General features: G+C 31.9%; 1 protein-coding gene across 2 annotated transcripts in view; it reads left to right on the forward strand.

The window, feature by feature from the left end:
- Positions 1 to 23,097, forward strand: part of chb (CLIP-associating protein) — a 358,527-nt gene that overhangs the window by 72,310 nt on the left and 263,120 nt on the right. For both annotated transcript variants that reach the window (XM_085823772.1, XM_085823773.1), the window contains exon 9: positions 132 to 208. In XM_085823772.1, coding sequence (XP_085679898.1) covers positions 132 to 208 — 77 coding nt within the window. The remainder of the gene's footprint in view (positions 1 to 131; positions 209 to 23,097) is intronic.

Raw genomic sequence — 23,097 nt, forward strand, 5'->3', positions numbered from 1 at the left:
ATATTCTGTTGTATTTAATTAAGATTTGGCTTTCCTTACTTTTTTAAATTAAACAAATTTGGATTTATTCATGTCTGATGGTACTGTTTTTTATCCAAAGGAATTCAGTTATTTTTTTCCTTTCTTTTTAGATTGCAGCTACTGTTAACAAAATTTGATGAAGTTAGGACAGCTGGTGCTTTACTTCCTTCTGCTGCAGATAAAAGTGGTAAGTTATTTTTATATTGTTTATGTAGAAATATAAGCTGCTTGGAAAAAGAAATTAGTTATCTGGAATAGGAATGCACCTAATAGCTTATAGCTGGAATGGTGAACAATCGATCATAGTAACAGGAGATGAATCCAACAGGCAAATGCAATGTAATTGTGATTTTTAGAAACAAATGCTTCCTTTACCATCATCGTTGATGTTGACAATTTGCCTTCCACTTTAGCCATTGGAATTGTCAGTGTGGCGTGTTATGTCACTTATCAATCGCTGACTGTCCAACATTACACTTAGTGCGGTCCTTGGGCATTCCTGGATCCTATTAATTGTTGGTGTACGTAAAGTGACATTTCTGTGTTCCCTTTTTAGCATTTAGTATTCGTCATGGTGATAATATTATATAAGAGTTTTAGAAAAAGTGTTAATTTTTCTTAACACTGCTGCTGTGCAAAAATGTAAGTATCTTCTTTGTATGTTTTAAATTAAAATATTTTACTTGTATTCTTTTGCATTTCAGTACTCATTAAAACTAGCAGTAACTTCCTTCCCCCCAATTTGAGATGAATGCTTATATAATTCTTATGAAGAATGGTAGAATGAACTTTTACAATGATAAAAATACGCAATGCCTCTGCAGACATTATTAAAAAGGGTAATCTAAAAAGGCATTTTTCAACTTTTGATAACAAATATCAGATTATCTATAAATTAATGGCATGCAAAAAAGTAAAGTTGTTGATCTTGTAATGTCTGAACACCCATTTGGGTGAAAGAAAAAATAGTTGTCTTTTAGATATTTATTTAAGACTTTAGAAAAATTTCTTGATTACTAATAAATAACATAATCAATCATTACAGCCAACATTCACACAATGGCCGCTGGATGCAGCCACGACGCTGGATTGCGTCTTCTTCCCAGTCTTACACTACATAAAAAGCTCACACAAAAGGCTCTCTCTTTTGTTTTGTTAAATGTCTTGTCGAAAATACTGGAATGGGGTAATTACTAAGTCCCTTATGTCCGGAAACCGCACCAGGGGATTTCCACAACATCTTTCCTGAAAGTTCTAACTGACGCTTAGTTTCTGAACAAAACAGGAAGTTCTTCTCATTAAGCACCTGTGTGTCAGAGGTGTGCGTATGTTTAATTTTCAGTTTGTGATAATCTCTCAATGATAACCCCACACCTGATCTAGAACTACTACATGTGACCTCAAAATAAACATATATATTTAATTTGGTATTACCATCAGAAAAAACTGCTTTATTACAAGTTGGATTTACATCATTCATGAAGTAGCTATATTTACTCCCTTTTTGACCCTTCAGTATCAAGCACTAACATAGATAAATGATGAATTGAGGATTCTTTTACTTTTCTTAGTAAATTTACACTACTCGGTGTCTTGGGCAATTTTCGTATGGAATTCTTAGGCATTTGCAAACCTACCGAGTCTGGTTTGTACGAAACATCATTTGGCATATCTACAGTTCTTATTTGTGCCGACCCGAAAAAGAAATTTCTAATTTGTGAACATTTCCCAAAGAGTTACTTTGATCATCTAACAAGACTAAAGGATGGTTTTACAGCGTCACTTTTGTTTTGTAGATCAGCTAACTGTGTCTTGTCTATTGTAAGCAGTGACATTTCATTTATCTCAGTTTCAGGCAGAGTGAAATTGGTTTTCTCCATCCCTTTTGTTTGAGACAAAACGATACTTCTTCCGATAACACGTGGAGAATTTTCGCCTGAGGGTTTTTGTTCGTACTGTTGTTGATAACTTCCCCCATAATTAAATATTGGTTTCACACACACAGTTAAAATAAGACAGTGGGGTTTTTAGCTTTCCCTTTTTACCAGTTCAACAGAGAACCAAGAAGAAATGTTCGGTTCGTAAAATAAAATTTTACACCTTACTGAAAATATTAACATTTAAAACATTCAATTTTATGAGCTTAAAACAGCACAACGTGTAACCTTTTAGATATTAACTATCTATGAACACAGATTCAAACTTAATTTTATTCTTCTTAATATAAAACTAAACCAAACAACACCTTTCTTTAAGTTTTACAGAAAACAGTGTCGACTGAACAGTTAATTTACAGAAATACTTAAATTAAACTACTACACTGCCTCAGTATAAAAAATCCAAGGTACTTACCTGCCTGGATTTGTAGACACTTGGTGCATTGGTGGAATACTGGTGATATTTAACTCTTTTGTCACTTATCACACACATCAACAGTTCGCCACCAATATATATATGCTGGTGATTCAGACAGCAATATCACGTTTATCACTACACCGCAAATTCACAATAATCTGATGATCTTCGGACAATGACTGTCCCACACACTTCACTGCAAATTTTCTTGGGTACAAAGGTGATTGCATAAATTATAAAAATTGCTGATGATATCTAGACACAGCCGAAATTCAGTAGATCGAAAATCTGGCATTTGTAACTTTTCCCATGGATTTGCAAATCCACATGCTTTGAAGAGCTGTAATCACTTTAACCGGACTCTCATCTGTAACCTTTTTCTAGATTTGATAATCACACTTGCCTACTGAATACTGTATTCACTTTTTCGAACTGATGTTCGTAACTTTTTGTGGAAATTCAGAACCTGATGATCTGTGATCTCTGCATGGATTTTTTCATCTGTACCGCTGCCACCATTTTAATAAAGCTGTAATGTTTGAACACCCGTGTTGAGTGAAAGAAAAGAACTGTTGTCTTTTAAATATTTATTTAAAAAACTTAATAAAAATTTCTTGAATACTAATAAATAACATTATCAACCATTACAGCCATAATTCACACAATGGCCGCTGCATGCAGCCATGTCTTCTTCTGAGTATGGACTGTGTCTTCTTCCGAGTCTTTCACTACATAAAAAGCTCTCACAAAAGGCCCTCTCTTTCGTTTTGTTAAATGTTTTGTCGGAAATACTGGAATATGTCCGTAAACTGCACCAGGGGATTTCCGCAACACCTTTCCTCAAAGTTCTAACTGACGCTTTGGTTCTGAACAAAACAGGAAGTTCTTCTCATTAAGCACCTGTGTGTCAGAGGTGTGCGTATGTTGAAACCCTTTATCTCCCCGAGGGGAGTGGTGGTTCAGAACTCCAAATCCTCGTACCTTTTACCACAGCAAGTTCTCAAAAGTAAACACTAATTAATAAATATTAACATTAATATCTTTTTTTTTTCCTCCCCCCCCCCCCGCAATGCTGGGTTAAGTACCAAGGTAACACAACAAGAACTTATATTGAGGCCAGTAAATAATCATATAAAGAACATAATACTAAGACCTAATCTTAATCATACATATACAATAAAGAATGTACAATTTTCTGAAATATGTAATATACATTTGTAAGTCTAATATTAATTAGATATCTAAACCAGGCTGAAAAGGGAGACCTTGCAGATGTTTAATTTTCAGTTTGTGATAATCTCTCAATGATAACCCCACACCTGATCCAGAACTACTACATGTGACCTCAAAATAAATATATACATTTAATTTGGCCTCAATTGAGACTTCAATTAAGACCTCAATGAAATATTTTTAAAAACACCCTTGTTGAAATATTCAAAGTAAGCCATCTTAGTAAGTTGTTTTATTCTTCGCTTGTTCTGCCACTTAGATAAGGGCATTACAAAGCTGAGATATCATCCCAGTCATTGCACTAGCATTCTTTTCTCTTTTCTTTTTCTGTGACTAAAAGATTTGTTGGGAAACCAACAAATCGTTTTTTGTGGATCTCTGTCCTTTATTTAAATATAAGAAATATAAAGAAATATCAGTATAGATTTACCTTATGTTAGGTGCTATTTACAATATTTACAAGTTTTAGTGAACAAATCTGGTAGGATGCAGCATACAACTGTTTTTTGCCAGGCTATGCGCCTGTTACATTTTAAGCATACACATTGTCGGTGAGGTTGTGTTTGACTATGTAAATGAGGATTGCTATTATGCTCCTGTGGCTGTTGTAGTTGCTGTAGAGTGAGGAAAGACTGAAGCTCCTGTGATCTGAGGGAAAGTGGTTTCTCCTGAGATACTGCATGTGTGGACTGTATATGATGAAGTGTTGAGCCCCTTTGTTGCTGCCTTCTTTGTCGCATGCACAAATTACGTGTTTCTGAAGAAAGCAGACATAGTACACTGCGAAATGCATGTGATCTGTATAGGCTTTGATGAAGAGATGGTTAACTTTGAACTTTTTGATGCTGATTATCAGAAAGATCTGGAAGGTGAAATGGTCTGTATCCTCCTTTTGCCATCTGCCTTATCATTCTGCTAGGACCAGGTTCCTAATCTTGTGCTTTGCTGTCTCCTCCAAAATGGGAAGATGGATGTCTATTTCTGGCTTTGTAGATCCTTCTTTATTCAGTGAGTCCACCTTTTCATTATCCTGTGCTTCTGTGTGCCCCCAAGCCTCTTTTGTTTAAGGCTTGTAAAACACTTATACTTTCTGTGAAGAAGTTTGCACTCAGAACGTTTCCTGTATCGACTCAGTGCCTTTCTTAAAACCATTGATCTGCCTGGAAGATGGTCACATGATTCTTTAATCCAAAGACCTCTGCGTGAATCTCATTTTTGTCTTTCTGCCCTACAAAGGCTATTTCTACACATTTTTCCATCTTCGGGCCGCCTGTATAAATTTTGTAGTTAGATCCTGTGGGTGGTTTTTTACTCCATTTGATAGGGCAAGCTTGAGCTGGGCGACTGAGGTGCATCCTGAATCCTATTTCTATGCATTCGCTACTTAGCAAATTTTCTCCCTTGAAGATCACGTGTTCTTTATAATGAAGAAGGTAGTAAGCCAGCTTCTCATGCTAAGCTTTGAGGTTAAAAGGGATTGTGCCTACTAAAACTTGAAGGGCTGCCATTGAAATGGTGGTGTATGCAGTGGTTATTTTGAGTAAGGCTGTTCTCTGTATTTGGCAAAGTTTTAGTCTTATTCTTGTTGTGTCTGTCATCCAGACTAGATAACCATATGGAATCATTTCTTTCTATTCCTCTGCGGTGGAATTCCTTTAGAATCCCAGAAGTTTCGTTATATGTTGACAACTTTATTTGTCCTTTCTCTAACTTATATCAAGTACGGAACCCAGGTTATCTTCTTATCCAGGATAAATCATAGATATTTAAGTGTATCTTGTCTTTGTAGTGGCATTCTATTCTGTGAACATGATCAATTGAATTATATTCCCTTAGTGAACATTATCAATTACATTATTAATTGTGTCTTGTATACACTAAATTGGAGTTTACTCGAGTTTCTGAGCAAGACGTGAAACATAAGCATTTCAAATTTCATTTTTTTCTAATGAAGAGGCTCTTAAATAACTTTTTGATTTTGGGGATCTGAATTCTTTTATTAAATGATTCTAAATTTGGCGACTTATCAACATTTTGGCGATTTTAAGATCAGTTTTTATAGAAAATTTTTAATTCCGAGATTTGGGAATTTTTCAACTATGTTTTTTTCAACATTGTAACATTCATAAATATCATTAAAATAATGGTAATATATTGAGATTGTGTTAAAAAATTAAAATAAAACATTTTTTTCGCTGTCATATTATAAAGTTCCATTTTGGTCACTTATTATACAATATTTTGAATCTGAAAAATAAACAAGGTGTATAGTGTTATAAAGAAAATTTTAAGAAATAGTTCTTTGCAAAAGCAAAATAGCTATGTAAAAAATGCATTCTTTTTAATTTTTTTCATGGTGAGAGTAGTTGTTTCAGAATGTGCATCAGTTTTTTTCTATGAAATTTATTTTACACTTTTTCCCGCTGGTTTTTTTATTTTTTCCCCAAAATATTTCTGGTTTTTTGCTGTTACAGAATTGGTAGTGGTAATTTTTCTTTAGGATTTTAGACATTACAGCTTGGAAAGTTTAGAAGGATTTGAAGGCAAGATTTATAGGCCCACTAATATAGAAGATTCCAGAAAAATGTGACAAAATGAAGAATGTCTCCATGGTATGAACACATAATGGATGTATTTTACAGAAAGTTTGTGATGAATTTCTTACTTTTTGGAGAACCTCTGGAAGAAGAATGAAATTATAATATTTTAATGTTTTACTTCTGATAGTCTTTTTCTTAACATGTTTGTTTATCTTCCCTTTATATTCTCTACTTTTCACTAGATACAATCATGGAAAATATCAAAAATGCTTCTATTCTTATATGGACAGGCATTATAAAAAAGAATTTTTTTTATTTTTAGAAATTGAAAACTGACAATTTAAAAGATTCATTTAATATGTCTTCATGCATGCATCATACACAGGGCTGGCACTATGCATTTTCCCACCTGCTGCAATTTCTGTGGATCCTAAATTCTGCTGCCTAGTGCCTTTCTAAATTCTGCTTCCAATGCCTGCTCTAAATTTTAAAAGTTTTTCCATTTCTAGATTTTGTTGCTTGGTGTGTCATTAAATTCTAAAAATTCTTCCACACCAGTTCTGAAATCGGCCTTACCATATATATTTCATGTTTCTTCTGAATATTCATATTACTAAAGAAATAAAATTACCAGCTTTTCTATACATTCTAAATGCATTTAGGTTTTTTAGAATAACACAAATCATTAATTAAATCCAAAAAAATGTAAAATGAAAAGGAAACATGTTGAAGAAAGAAACTGAATACATAAAAAGAAAGAAAATTAATATTCAAAGATATGGTGCAGTTATAGTAATGTAAATTACACAGTTGTTTATAATTTCATCCATTACTATAATTTCCAATTTCTATTTCCTCACCAGAATGCAAATGACTTAGACAGTTTTTAAACTGATGTTTTTGGAGTGTAAGACAGAGTGTGTTTCTGACCTCTGCTTGCTTGCTGCATTAGTTCCTGCCAGCTCTGATTATTTGTAATTATTCGTCTTTGCATTATAGCTGCTGACATTTGAATTTGCTATGACGAAAGAGTTACTGAGCCAGCTTAAATTAAAATTAAATTGTACAGTCTTTGAAATTTAGTCCACCTTTTTAGTTTGAATTTGACTATTCTTGTTTGATTACATCACCATGAGCTGTAATTGATTTTGGTAGCATAAGAACATGCCTTTATGTTCTAAGTTCATTTTAAATAAGAGGCTTATTAGAACTTTGTAGTTACTTTCAGATGTAGCAATAATTTGCTTCACATCCGTCGGGGGTTTTGGACTATTTAACTTTCACCAGATCAAGAGTAAATCCTCATAGGGGTACGCTGTGCACACACACACAAATATCTATATAATAAATTCTATAGCTGAACTATATCTGATTGATAGTTCAATATCTATTCTGATTGACGAAATTCAGCTTGTGTTTTTCATGTCTCGAAAGCACAATTTAGGATATATATTAGATTTATGTATAGCATTTTTCTAACATAGGCCTTTTGAAAAAAAATCTGACTTTTTCTGAAATAACATGCCAATTTTTTTTACATATTTCGATTCTACAACTCAAATTATGTCTAGATATTAAATATTGTAATTTTTGGTAATAAATTTATGGAGAAAATTAAAATTTATCTTGGCGAATTTTTTCCAGTTTACACCAAGAATAATTCACTTAGCGAACTTCTTAATTTATAGCAATCTGTTTGGCGAATTTTTTCCAGTTTACACCAAGAATAATTCACTTAGCGAACTTCTTAATTTATAGCAATCTATTTTCCTTTCCTTTTTCTTCATTGTCCATGAGCGGAAAAATGTCATCGCTCATACTTTTAAATAATTTTAACAAAGTAAATAATTTTAACGACTAACCACATTTTCATTATTATTGCTTATAATAAAAATGTCAAATTTCAAAACACCCGAAAACGTAAATTCACGTATATCTTAGGAAATTTTGGACAACAAACTATGTGTTTTGCAGGTATGCTTAGAAATACTACTTTAAGATGATGGCAAACCTTTTATATGTTATAATTCAAAATTTTATTCAAAAAATTTATACAAATTTTAAAACTAAATCATAAAAAATAGGTGAATTTTATTTGGAATGAACCTAAATTTCAAAATACGAAAGAATGAATCAAGTAAGTTTAATAAAAAAAAAAGATATATCAAATTCAATTAACATTCAGGAGCTAAACTTTTGAGAGCTGTGATGTAACTGTTCCTAAATAAACACTAACGCTGGCTAGCTCTAAAAGTATTTATTGACAGAGTACACAGGAACGAGAACAAACAAAATATAAATAAAAATTAAACATGTGAAACATTCAAATTACTGAGGCATCTAAATACATAGCCAGCTAACATCATTGTGGCTGGAGGTTGTCTGAAGATTTTTCCTCTTCACTACTAGATGGCATTCATTAAAATAGTTTGGTTACAGTTAAATAGTTCTATTATATCTAGATGGCATTCAATAAAATAGTTCGGTTACAGTTAAATAGTTCTGTTACAGAGCTAATTTTTGAAAAACTACCAATGCGATTTTTACAAAACCTGGCAGTTTGGCATAATTTGAGTCGTAGAATCAAAATATGGAAAAAAAGGGTCATGTCTTTTCAGAAAAAGTCCGATTTTGTGTCAAAATACCTGTATTAAAACAATGCTGTATATAAATCCAATACATATCCCAAGTCATGCATTCGATACAGGGAAAAGCAAGCTGAATTTTGTGAGCTAGCCCATTATAGAACGGGAGATATAGAACTGTCCCCCCCTTTTTTATTGCGCAGTGTACATTGTGAGGAGGTTGACAAGTTAGGCATGCAGAAACTAGTTAGAACACTGGTTTGCGTATTGAGACAAATTTCTAATTGTTAGAAAAGATGGGAAATCAATATAAGTTAGCCAAAATGTCTGGAAAGGCTTCAAATTAAAAAGAAGCATAAATATTTTGCTGAGTGTTGTTGGTATGAAACATAAATGTTTTGTAGCTTTTAACGTGTAATTATTTTAACATTGTTTAAGAATAAATATCATAAATTACATGTATTTTAAACTGTGAAATTTTATAAGATTGTGGTTTTAATAGAGTTTTTTTTTAACAAATATTGTTAAAAAATATGTAAAATTTAATAGTGGCCATGTAAATCCATAATGTCTAAGGTTATCTAACTATCTAATTTAGTTACAGTCGTTAATCCGGACTCGTCGGTACTTCAGCGATTCCGGATTATCGATTTTTCCGGATTATAGATCATCAGCTTAAATCTGGTAAGATGACATGCAGAAATTCTAAAATTAAAAATATGAAACCGTAATTTATGAAATAAAGAACAATTATGATCTAAAGGGTATCAAAATGTACAAAAAGAAAAAGCTTAATATTTATTTGTTTACTTTATTAAACATTTCTTTTAATGTAAGTTGTTTAAGTTGCTTCGTTTTATGTGATAATACTTTCTCTTTAATTCCATTAAACAGACATAATTTCTTGTTTAAATACAAAGCGCCACTGTTCAAGTCCTATAATTGCTGTGTCGAGAATACCGACTAATTTGTCAATCGAAATTTTTTCGTTATCAATAACCTCGCTCTGTGTCACTTTCTTCACTATCAGAAGCGAATTATAATGACGAGGAACTTGATTTAAATCATATCAAAGACGCAGTACATCGAGATGAAATACTACATTTAGTAAGGAATTATAAGCCAAATAAAATAAAAACATCTGCCCTGAAGATAAGGATAGTGCTAACAGATCAACTTCCAATTCATAGCGGGCTGCAGCGTTTCCCCCCTCCGCCGCAGAGCAGCGTGAAATTGATAAACAGATTTCGGAATGGTTAGAAAAACAAAGGATATGCCTTTATCCATTTTTTGCAGCAATTCCACTTTTTGTTTAATGGACTTCGAATATACTATACTTTCGATTTGTAGATCCTTTACATATTAGTAAATATATATCGGAAATTCTATTTGACATAATCGAAAGTTCAAGCTTACTTTTATAAAATTGCTCTAACAGTCTGCAAAAAATAATAAGCCGGATCTAATTCGAATATTAAGGAACAACGCAATCTGCAACATTAACTGAATTAGATAATTTTAGCTTAGCTTATATCGTAAAGCTTAGCTTAAACGCGCATGCGCACACGCATATTCGCAGCCGTGAAGGTCTTACGCGCACGCGAAAACGCCTATGCGCATACGTCAAAGCGACGCATGCGCAGAAAGTTTGTAGCTTTGTTGTTTTGTAGTTTGTAGTTTGTAGCTATATTGTGTATTTTTAGTAATCAGAATGAGCTTAAGGAAACGGAATCAAAAGCAGTTATAATTCGTTATAATCATATTATTTGGCATATTATTTAGCACTTATAATCATATTATTTGTGGGCACTACTTAATAGCAAACTATAATGTGTATTTTTTAGTAATCAGAGTGAAATTCAGGAAACTGAATCAAAAGCAGTTATAATTCACAATTCACAGGAGATTTTTATAAAAAATTTTAACAGAATTATGCAGTAAGAAACATTTCTTACATCCATTTTAAATTAATGACAGGTGTGTAATAAAGCATGGCAGATCTTTTTCTTCTGTATATTTAGAAGTCAGTGAAGATGACTTTTTCAATTCGAGGGATAATTATTTTTCCTAAATTTATTTTACATTTTTGTTGTAAGATCTAAGTAGATTTGAACCCCCTTCCTTAGAGGAGATATAGTGAAGGCCACCTGTCCCGTTGCCAGTCTCTTCATAATGTCATCCTTTGCAAAAATCTAAAAATAACATCACCTTTACGTCGAAAAAGTACTTATATTGTGTTGAAAGGGGAAAAGGACTGCATGCATATGGGACCCAAACATACGAATGTTCTTTGTGGCCACGGAACATAAAAATACGCGTAATTCAGTTAGAGTATGGTCTTGGGGATGAGAAATAGGGAGGGTGATAGGAAGGGAAGGTTATTAGGGGAGGATACAGAAATTGCTGTATTTCGCGAGAATTTGCACTTGTAATGAAGTGAGAGAAGACATGCATTGAATTAAATTTGTAGCTATAGCGAAATTATTTCTCGCTTGGAACGAATTTTTTTCTTACTTTCTTATTTCTGTACGTGTACCTAATATATATATTGCACTTTCTTTTTAGTCTGGTTTTTTGTAACTGCATAAATTTTCTTAAACTGGAAGATTTTTTTTTTTTTTTTTAAATATAAAACAAGGCATTGAGGGATTTCCAGGGATGTCTCTTGCTCATTTAATTTAATTTGCATATGCATTTTTTTTTTTTTTTTTTTTTTTTCTTTTTTCTGATTATCGCGACGAACAGAATGGTATCCGATAAGATATCGCACCCCTTCTTTTTAAGGAAAACTGGCTCACGTTACACACAAAGTAAACCACGAAAAGCATTCACATAACCAGCCCGTCCAAACCTGGTTTCAAAATCCGGTAGAAGTATTATCGTTCAGCGGCTTTACCGTTCGACCGCTAGTCTTCGACGTTAATAATAATAATAATTAAAAAAATCGAATCAAATGGAGTCGTAAAATCGAATATTCGGTGTCTTATGCCTTTTTTCCCCACATTATTTAAATATGAACTAATTGTGTATATTGTGAGTGATTTTGATTTTCTCTGAATCCAAAAAGGATAAATTTTTGTTCACGTGACAGTAAATGTAATTAAAAATTTTGTTATTCTTATTTCTTGCATGGTGAAAAAAATTGTGCTTGTGCCGCAATGTTAATTACACCAAAAGATAGTTAATAAGCTTCGAAATAGAGAAACTTATTTAAACGTATTGTTACGAAATATACCGGCGCGGTGAGATAGCTTCCCCGCAAAGCAAGGGTTGCCATAAAATAACAAGGAAGTCAGGGTTGCCACATTTTGCGAGAAATCGCCCATGGACTGATGGAGAACCTTCTGGAACGAATTCTTACCGGTTTAGCCCAGAATGTTCTCGAACACCAACTAAAAGCTATATAAATCGTGCTGGTACGCGGAGAGTTAGTATGGAGAGTGCGAAATCGAGTTGACAGCCGGGCAGCGAGTGCCAAGTGAGTCGTCGAGTTCACCGAAAGAGTCTGGTAGTGTATCGCGGTTAGTGCAAAGAATCTGTAAGGAAGAATAGAGAATCTCCATTTAGAGATTCTTTGGTTAGTGCATCGTCGAGGGAGCGTGCTGAGCTCCGGGAACGACTGAACCGAAGAGTCGGGAGCAGTGTTCTTTGTCGTCGAGTGCATCGCGAGTTGTAGCGTTGTGAGTCTCGAGAGTACTTGGAGTTCCAAGAACGATCGAGCAGAGTCGTGAGCTGTACTCTGGTGCTTTGCAGTGAAGCTGTCTTCACCATGATAGCCTGATAGCCTGAAGGCTGTGTCGCTGATTGTTCCAGCGTGTTTATAGTAGATCTTCGACGACTGTCCACCAGTTATACAAATATCTTCCTTTCAAACATATTTATAGACGCCGATTTGTGTATTGTAAACTGTGATAAAATTTTCAAGTAAAATGACAACTCATAATTAATTCTCTAATTAAGCCTTAAATAAGAATTAAAAATTAATACTAAAATTAAACTATATACGCAATTTTGAAATTCACTTTTCAATTCAAAATTTTTTTTAAAAATATTTTTATAATTACATTTATTATGGAAATTTTTCTTTTCAAAAAATGTTCTATCTGTATTTGTTTCATATATTTCAAGTTTTTCAGCTTTCTTGATCAGCACCGTGCAGTTCAAGCATTTTTCTTAAAATTAGCAGTGTTTTGCTAAATTCGATTGATAATGGCATGTCATCTCTTTTTTCAATATCATTTTTTCAGTTTCTGTAGTCCTTTTTAACTTTTTCATAATCAGTTTTTATACACGTTGTCTCAGTATTGTTTTGAATTGACAAATATTCTAAAAAAATGAATCTTCATAACTTCCCTCGCTGATATCTGAAACATTAGCTATAGTTTGTAATTCCTCGAAGACGTCTTCTACATGAGTTACATTTTCGAAAACAGTTTTTGTAAAAGATTAACCCCTTGCATTGTCTAAAGCACAGTCTATAGCAGAGGTTCGTGGTCTATAGCAGAGGTATCGATTTGCTTATCTCAAGAATCACATTTCAACCATAGTGTTTTATATATAAGCTGGATGGTGAAACGAATGATGAAAGTCAATAGTATTGTATTTTAGTTGCTTCAAAACGTTGATTCTGTTAAAACTAATTCGGATATTTTTTCCTTGGCATCAGTTTCCAAAAAATCAATGCTTGCTTATTTCTTCTCATTTACAACTTGGAATGTAATTTCAAAAACGCACAGCACATCTTGCGTTATCAGTAATAAAAATTACAGGCATCATGAAGTTCCCTGAAGTTAGTATTGGTAGTAATTAATTAGTTAATTATTATTATTACTTCCTTGTACGAAGTAAAAAGTAAGTATTGTAATCGCGAAAAACTTCAGGCATCGTATTTCAACGAAAATATCCATTTTGACCGCTATCGAATGCAATTTAACGATGTTTATTTGCTTCACATCTGTACGTAAGGACAGAATAAACATGGACCTTATAAGAGATAGACTAACCCAGTGGGCGGGGCGCGCGTCACCGACATGTCGGCAAGAAAGAGTAGGGACGATCTGGTTTACTTTAACACTGAAACCTATGGCTTTTGTATCACATAACTCTTTTTTAATTATTAAATGTGATACGTTGTATAGTGATAAGATTATGAAAGCCACAGTTTTTTCCAAATAGGATTTAATATATCTCATTAAAGCACTTTTTACTGCATTTCGCGCATTTTTTTCACGCGTAATTCTTGTACAAACATTTTTACTTTGGTAAAACACTAAAAACTCTAAGCACAAAATTTATGAGCTTAATTTTGCTTAAAAATAAAGTGAAATTAAATGAGATAAAGTAAAATTAATGAGTCCGCGATGCTTTGAAATAAATAAGGTAAAATTAAACAAGATCCGATAATTTTTTTAAAATTTAATGAGCATTTTCAGGCAGTGATTTTCCAAACTATAACATTACAAAACGATCATATTTTTTTGATTATATGATCATTAAGTTATTAACATTAAGTGGATTAGTTATTTTAATAATTCATAAAATTCGGAACATAAAATTTTCTGAGCGTAATGAAGGAAAAAAAAAAAAAAAAGATAAAATAAAATCTAGAAGCACTCTTTTTTTAAAGTTTTGTGTGTTACCTATATTTATTGAATATCATGTTCTTCGCCCGTAAACCACATACATTTGAAAACAGCATATCCGTACAGTGCTCGCTCTGAACTCGCTGAGTTTGTTAATCAAAAATTCGTTAAAATTTTACAAAATGTGAAATAGATTAAAACAAATTCGAAATTCGGCCGTCCAGATGCCTATGTTCGGGTGGAGAATTACAATATTCAAAATTCGATGGCTCTAGATACTGTCGTTTTTGTCACAGTGCGAGAAACATACATGTATTCATGCATGGGCTAATAAATTAAATTAACAATAAATAAATAAATCTTATGCAGAACTAAAAATAAGTTAAAAAAATAATCATTATAAAATACAAGCAAAATTAATTATTACGGTTAAATTCAATTTTAATATTAGAATAAAATGTATAAAAATTATTAAGGAGTCAAAAGTGTTTATTACTATGATGTATTATGAAATATAATTGAAATAAAATTCCCTTATAGAAATTGTGCTATAATGCTCATCTATAATTTTAAAAAAGCAGCACAATTTAGAATTTTAAACAAAACTTTCAAAAATTCGTTTTAAAATATTTTAATATTTTTTACTTATTTACACCAATAAAAAGCATAAAAATTGCAAGAGAAAATTGCTTGTTTGAAATTTTCTATTAGTTCAGATCTAAAATATTTATTTCTAAAAGAAGTAGTTACAAATTTCCTTACAGCATAGGAAAAGCTAAAAAAATATCCAGTCCTGAAAGCATGCAATAGCTTTATAATTATTTGGAATGTTAATTATGCTCGATAAATATGCTACATTTTTAAAAATCAATCTCAATTTCAAAAATAAAAACATGTAGAAATTCTAATTTGTGAAATAAGGCACTACAACCAGCTTTTTCTTGACAATTACACTCGCTGCAATAGGCAATCAATGTAAATTTCTGGAAGTCGTCCCTACTCCTCCGGATGTGATGAAGGTGACAGCCGGTAACGCCTCAGACAAGGGAGAAAACCCGTTTGGGTTAGTCTATTTCTTATAAGGTCCATGAGAATAAGGGACTCATTTCTCCCCAAAAAATTATAAAACTGATTTAAAATGAATTCTGAAGAGAAATTTTCGTGGCGTTTGTGCGTACGTACGTATGTACGTATCTCGCATAACTCAAAAACGAGTAGCCTCAGAACTTTAAAATTTTGCATATGGATTGCTATAGATATAGATGTGCACCTCGTATTTTGGTTGCAATCGGCTGCACCAAAGGTATATAAATATAAGATTGGAATGAAGAGGCTAGTTAAAATTAGCTGAAGCTTTAAAGTACATTTGATGGATGCAGCTAATGCCAAAATTTACTTGTAACACAAAGTTAAAATAATTTCACTAAACGAGAGCAGTTAAATTTTACGCGAAAAAAAACCTACTGAAAATGTTACAAAATTTAATAAAACTTATACAACAAAATTAAAATTGATACTTACGTATTTCTTTTCTTTTTTTCATTATTTCTGTATTTGCGTTATTCACTAATGGTTTTCTATTAAATCGTATTTCTAAAATCTAAAAAAAGAAAGGGAAAAAGAAAAGTAATTTTTATGAAAGAATTCTGTAGTGTTTTCCAGATTTTTGTGAAAAAAATTAATGAATTTTTATAAGTACATATGATTATTCAAATATTAGCATTTTTGGATTCAAAATTTTAGTAGATTTAGAAAAGTAAATTTAAAAACTAGGTCGTTAATGGAATTACAATGTGTGCTATATTCATGAATAATGCAATTTTTTTAATGTTTCTGATTTCATGTAAAACGACGAGCTTGATTTTCTACGTGTGAAAGAAATCTTAAAATATTTAGTTGAAACCCGTTGGAAGAATTGTTTTTCTAAGGTCGAAATTAATATCGCTTTCAGGATTTAATGAGTATCCTTAAACTCTGTAATAAAAATGCCAGCACTCGAAAGCATGCGATTTAATGTTTTGCATTAATTTCGTCTCAGCTGCCAAGCGCAAAATGTGAATTTCTTTAATCATAATTAGTTACAATTAAAATATTAATATTTGAATTCATAACCAGCATAGAATATTGATTTTTTAGCTCTCCTTTTTTGTTACATTTAACTTCAATAAATGGGTCCAAGATTTCACTCTTAAAATGTAATAGTGTTATTGCCCTCTGGAGCAAATGAATGAAGCATGTTCATTATTTATTTAATTTTAATGGTTTCATTTCGATAATATTACATGTTTATTGTATACTATGATATTGTTACAACAATTTAATTTGAATAAACAGAAATATACTATCGGAATTTAGTCTTTTTTTTTTTAAATTATTGCCAGAGAATTCATATGCAGCAATAATAAAAATATATTTACTAGTGTGCATTTACATCAGAAAATGATGAAACAAGTAATGCTAATTAATTACCTTTTGGAATATCTATGAGTATCTGTCAGCTTGTTTCATCATTCTTCCGTATGATTTATTAGAAGTCATAGTAAATGTGTAAATTTTTTCTTTTCTGTAGGGGGGAGGATATTTTTAAGAGATGTAATTGTTTTTCATTAGTAAAATAATTTTGTCTCATGTACAGTTGTTACTGCTAATCGACGACATATGAGATCTGTTTTCGACTCTGTAAAATCTAGGTATTACAATTAATTTGATTTATTTTCGATATTATAGAAGTGTGTGCTGATCAATAGCATAGTACAGTCAAAAGTCGTTAATTCGGACACCCATAATCCGGACCTCGAAGCTAAAATCTTTCTGCGCATGCGCGTTTACGCGTGCGCGCTAGACCTTTACGACTGCGCATATGCGTCTGCGCAAGCGCAGAATACGTTTTTGCGTGCGCGTTTAATGTATAATGGACGGTATAAGCTAAAATTATCTAATTATCTATTTCATGTTGATGATTGCGTTGTTCCTTAATCTTCGAATTGGATCCGGCTTATTATTTTTTGCAGACTGTAAGAGCAATTTTATAAAAGTAAGCTTGAACTTTCGATTATGTCAAATTTCCGATGCTGGAGCTCCCAAAGGATCTACAAAGCGAAAGTATGTTTCGATGTCCATCAAACAAAAAGTGGAATTGCTACAAAAATTGGATAAAGGCATATCCTTTGCTTATCTAACTGTTCCGAAATCTGTTTATCAATTTCACGCTGCTCTGCGCGGGGGGGGGGGGACGTCGCGGCGCGCAATGAACTGGAAGTTGATGTGTCAGCACTATCGTTATCTTCAGGGCAGATGTTTTTATTTTATTCGGCTTATAATTCCTTACTAAATGTAGTATTTCATCTCGATGTACTCAGTTTTTGATATGATTTAAATCAAATTCCTCGTCATTATAAATATCACGAATACAAATCAAATAGTTTTCTGGTTGCAATTTTCTAATTTCGGCTATGCGTAATGTATGCGTAATGTATGCTTCACGCATGCGCGCGTTGAAAGAAATGTTTAATAAAGTAAACAAATAAATATTAAACTTCTTTTTTTGTAAATTTTGATACTAGATCATAATTGCTCATTATTTTATAAATTACGGTTTCATATTTTTAATTTTATAATTTCTGCACGCCATCTTACCAGATTTAAACTGATGATCTATAATCCGGAAAAATCGATAATCCGGAATCGCCGAAGTCCCGACGAGTCTTAAAGACTTTTGACTGTATAAGTTTTTAAAATATAATTTTAGCTGGACTTCTTAATAATATTTTGCTATAAGTGTTATTTTATACCATAAATATCATCAATATTCTAATACTCTATAAGTCGATTGCGAAATTTCTATCACTTGTTCTTATATATACTATTGTCTGCATGTAAAATGAAATGAATGGATCATAGTGAAATTTTCGTCGCAACATATAAATTGCAAACATTTCTATGTCTTTTTTCCTCTTCCTTTCGTTCTTTCTTTCTTTCTTTCTTTTTTTTTTTTTGTTAAAAAGATAATGTGTTTTTAGTCCAAAGGGGTTTTGTCCCGAGGGACTATTGTTTTCGTTTAGCGATTTCCGTTGAATCATTCTGAATGTCCGTTTCACTTTTCTGAATGTGCGTTCACTGTGTTATATTTGAAGAAAGTAAATAATGAAGAATCTGCATAAATGTATGTATATTTCTCGCACTGTGATAAAACTACGGTACCTAGAGCCATCCAATTTTGAACGGCGTATTCCTACTGCGAGTATGGGCATCTGGTAGCCCAAATTTGAGATTTAGAATTTGTTTTATTATCGATTTAATTTTTGTAAAACTTTTAACGAATTTTTTATTAACAAACTCAAGGATTTCTAAGCGATCAATGGCAACGTTGTACAGAAAAATTATCTTCAGCGCGTAAGACTGTGTATCGGAAATTCTAAAGATATGCTCAATTTAAAATTATTTTGCGATATTGCTCTTAAACTGAATTTTATAGTTTAAGTGCGAAGAACATGATATTTAATAAATAAAGGTGACACACAAAATGTTAAAAAAAAGTCCCAATTAAAATTTTTAACATTATTAACATTTTGCTACTTTTATCTATTTTATTTGTGTGTCACCTTTATTTATTTTTGTGTGTCACCTTTATTGTTTTTGGTAATTAAAAATCTGAAACCTTTCAGATTCTCTTAAAAAGAATTAATTAAATGTTTCAATAGTTTCTCCCTCTATCTCTCTCTCTCCCCCTCTTTTTAAGCAGGAACAAATGCCTTAGTTTTTAAAATTGAAATTTATTTTAAGTTCTGAGATTATTCAACAATTAATATATACTTTCATCAATTGATTGCAGTTAGTCACATTTATTCCTATATTTTTCTTTTACTATCTCAGTATCTTTTGTGTATTCAACTGGATAGTTTTTTGGTGGAGGTGGTAAAGAATTATCTTCTTCTTCAATATATATATTGAAGCAGAATCTTCAGAATTCATTAATCCTGTGAAAAAATTAAAACAGTAATTTTTGCCAAATTGTTTGATGCTAATATATATGTTGTTTCTGTGATTTAGTACTTTTCAGAAAATGAAGTCTTTTAACTTAATTTGATTTACGTTTTTAAGTATTAATTTTTTTTCATATTATTTTCAATTGTGATGAAATATTTTGAAGTCATTGTAATAAAATATTCAAAGCGACAACTATTCAGATGTGGTGAATAGGATACTAAAAGCAAAAAATAAAAATGTTTTAAGTATTATTTAAAATGATAAAGTTTTGTTTTCCCTTTTTTATCCGAGAATGTTTATAATTCATCAAGGATAATTTCTTTTAAGTTCTAATCCTAATCTGAAATCTTTGAAGAGCACCTTTTTCTTTTTTTTAATGTGGTAGTTTTTATTTCATGTAAGAATATCTGTATTCCATATACATGAATATAGATATTCGTACGTTGTGAGAAAGATTATGCAATAAAACAGGTGGATTTAATGGTTCATATGTTGAAATTCTGTTATATATAACATGCTTTTGTTTTTATGTGAGATATTTACTAATGCACTATAATTAACTAGTGCGCTTATAAATTTAAAAATTACTTTCAACATGTATGTATAAATACATAGAGAGAAAGAAAGCAAGTGACATTATGTGTTCTCATAGTTAGATTTCAGATAAATATCTTATTTCTTACCTCTGAAAATGTAGTTAATAATGTTCGCTTTGTATCAGTTTTTATTTTAGATTATTTTAGAGTTACTGAAATAAAATCGCATTTTGAATTCTTATGTATTTTACCCTTTTAGCTGAGAAACATTTTTTTTTGTGATGATAAAAAATTTCATTCATAAAGGATCAAAGTAATAATTCTTAAAAATTTGGAAAACTAATTGCTGTGTTTAATCAGTAAAATAGTTTAAAAGTATCAGGTACAATAAGAATTTTAAGAGGTTATATTTGGATTAATTCATAGTCAAATTTGCGTTTATTACTGTGAGAATTTCATACATGTACGTGCGCCCTCCCCCCCAAAATTAATGGCAATGCAGTTTGTGTTTTAAGTAATAATATGTAATTTTACTTTTCTTTTTGCTCGCCCTCCTTCCTTTACTCCAGCTAAAAAAAAAGGCGTGCGATTACATATTTATATAACGGTCCGTTAATATAATACCCCATTTTAGCGGTATATGAATAATTTTGGTGTGATGATATTACATGACATATCATATGATGATATTCTTTCAAAAGCATTATTATGTTGTTCTTTTGTTCAAAACCGAATGAACGTAGAGAAGCAGCATTCCGTGGCATTTTTTGGAATGCAGAAATCTCCCCTAACCTCCGCCAGCTTAATTCGAAAGCCAAACTTGTAAAATACGTCATGAGCCTAACTTGTTTCCTCGAGTTTTTCGTTGCTGTTTTTCGAATTTCCCACCGTTTTTCAAACTCTCTCATATTCAGAAAGTTGCAGTTGATCTTGCAATAATGTTTAGTATATCCATGTCGTTTTCTGTTCCTACCATTTTAAGCACTGATAATTCTTTCATGCTCGCTATTGTCCTTTAACTATGTTATTCGTCAGGTAGTTATCACTGATAATAAAGGCTAGACTGAAAAGCTTTAATAATGAAAATCTGAAATGTCCTGAGCGGAAAGTTTGTTGTCAGCTGCAAATGGTGCCCAGGGCATGGTACATTTAATTTATAAATTTTTGATACATTTGGTTTTTACAGATCATGTATTCGTTTTTTCATCATAGTACTGTTTCCGGGATCTTATAATGAAAACTTTATTCTTAATTTACTTAAATTCGATGAACCAAATATTAGAAAATTTTATTAATACAAAGCATATTCTTCAGTTTCAGAACTGAATTCATTTACAGCATAATCGAATACTTAAGCTATTTTTTTAAAGAGATTTAAAAAATATTGTACATAGTTGATTCTGTTTCAGTTCTTGATGTTTGGTGAAAATGAATAAATGAAACTCTTAAACGAAATAGGTGAAAACCATCACGCTATATATAAAAGCCGTATATTCGACTAACTTACGAAATTAACCAACGTAATCGACTAACTTTTTTTACATTGTTTCGATCAACAGTTATCCAACAAAGAGCATTGAAATTATTTGAAATTAATTTAAATCGCGTTTTATTACTTGCAATAAGATCGAAAGAATTAATTTTGTTGCATATTAATGATTACGTGGTAAGATTTATTAACAATTGGTTGTTAATACAAAACACTGAATAGGATTACTCGCTTAGTAAATATTTTTACCTGATTTCAGGTGAGTCCATAGGGATTACAAATAATGGCAGATTTGGATTAAATCCGGTAAAATCTTTAAAGTGATTGATACCCCATCTGCGTTTATGTATCTATCCGAAAGTTTGTACACAATGATTAGTATACTTTCTAAAGTTTTTTCATCGAACTGTGTTAAGCACCATCTGCGATTTGGCCTGATTGTTCTCTACTGAGTCAAAATCATGAATTTTTCATTTGAATTTTTCATTTCAAAGTTTAAAAATAGGTCACAGCTTTCCAAAATTTGGAAAGTATGTAGCGATTACCATCAGTTTCTTTTCTGTGCCCCAAACCTTTAACGTTTTCAGTGCCGTGGCATGGCGTATTCTCAGGGTGACGCAACTAGTTCCCATCCCTGCACAGCTGATGAGGGTTCCCATCCCTGCACAACTAGTTCCCATCCCTGCACAGCTTCCCTAGGAACACCTTGTCTTAACCAATAACCATGAAACGTTGCATTGGTTGTCTGACTTGGAGAGCCAGAGTCTCTTTTCACAATTCCTTTCATGTTCCAAAAACATTATTACACGGTATTCGTTGCGCTGCTGACTTTTGTTGGTCTCATTGTTCCGTGAAGAATTATGGGTCCTTCACTACGAGGTTCAGTTCGTCGTCACATATCATAGCCATAAAACAAAACTCTCGTCGCCTGTGATGACTGTGACAGACATTCAGGCCATAATTGCAGAGCATGCTAGCTAGTTAAAAACTGTTAGGGATCACTCGAATCCTGGTGCAAGCATTGAGATCAATATATGAATGCAGAACGAGATTGTTTTGAAAAGATGGCGATTAGATTTATTTAGGTGAGTTTCAAAACTTTTTTTTTTGTCCTTTTAGTTAACTAATTTGAAGTTATTTGAATTAGTAATTTGCAAAATTTGTCCTATATTATGATGCTGATTGCAAATGAAGGATCTCTGCAATAATCTTCGAAAATCAAACGAGATTGTTTCCCCCAGAAGTAGATTATTCTGCGTCCTAACATTTATGCTATCAGTGCAAAAAGACGCGAGGCTAATGCTTTCGTTTCATTTTATGTCGTGAAGGGTCTTTCCTACAAAAATGAATTATTGACATCCAGTGCGAAATGTGAAATTCATATATGGTAGGCGAATTCTCTGATAAATACTTGCCTATTTATTTGTTATCGCTTTTTGCCACTTACAGAGCAGGAAACTTAAGCTTTTGAATTTTCTTTATTAGATAATTAAAGAAAAAAAATAAAAAATAAATTAGAATTATGTTTTGCTTTGGTTGTGATAAAATATCTTAATTATGTTAACAGATGTGTGGAATAAAGTACTAGAATAATATTCTGTTTGCAACAAAGGAGTAGCAATATTATGTTCTGCATAGGCAAGAAGAGAAAGGCGAATATTTTGCGCCTTGTGACGAGGAGCTAAAGCTACTCCTTTTAAATACACGTTATGTCATTTTTATTGGAATAATTGCTGAAGTGAGATAAAATTTTAAGCACATCTTTTATCT

The sequence above is a fragment of the Stegodyphus dumicola genome, chromosome 9 (genome assembly GCF_044657685.1).
Source record: "Stegodyphus dumicola isolate Sdum_Otavi_A_Nest chromosome 9, ASM4465768v1".
Lineage (NCBI taxonomy): Eukaryota > Metazoa > Arthropoda > Arachnida > Araneae > Eresidae > Stegodyphus > Stegodyphus dumicola.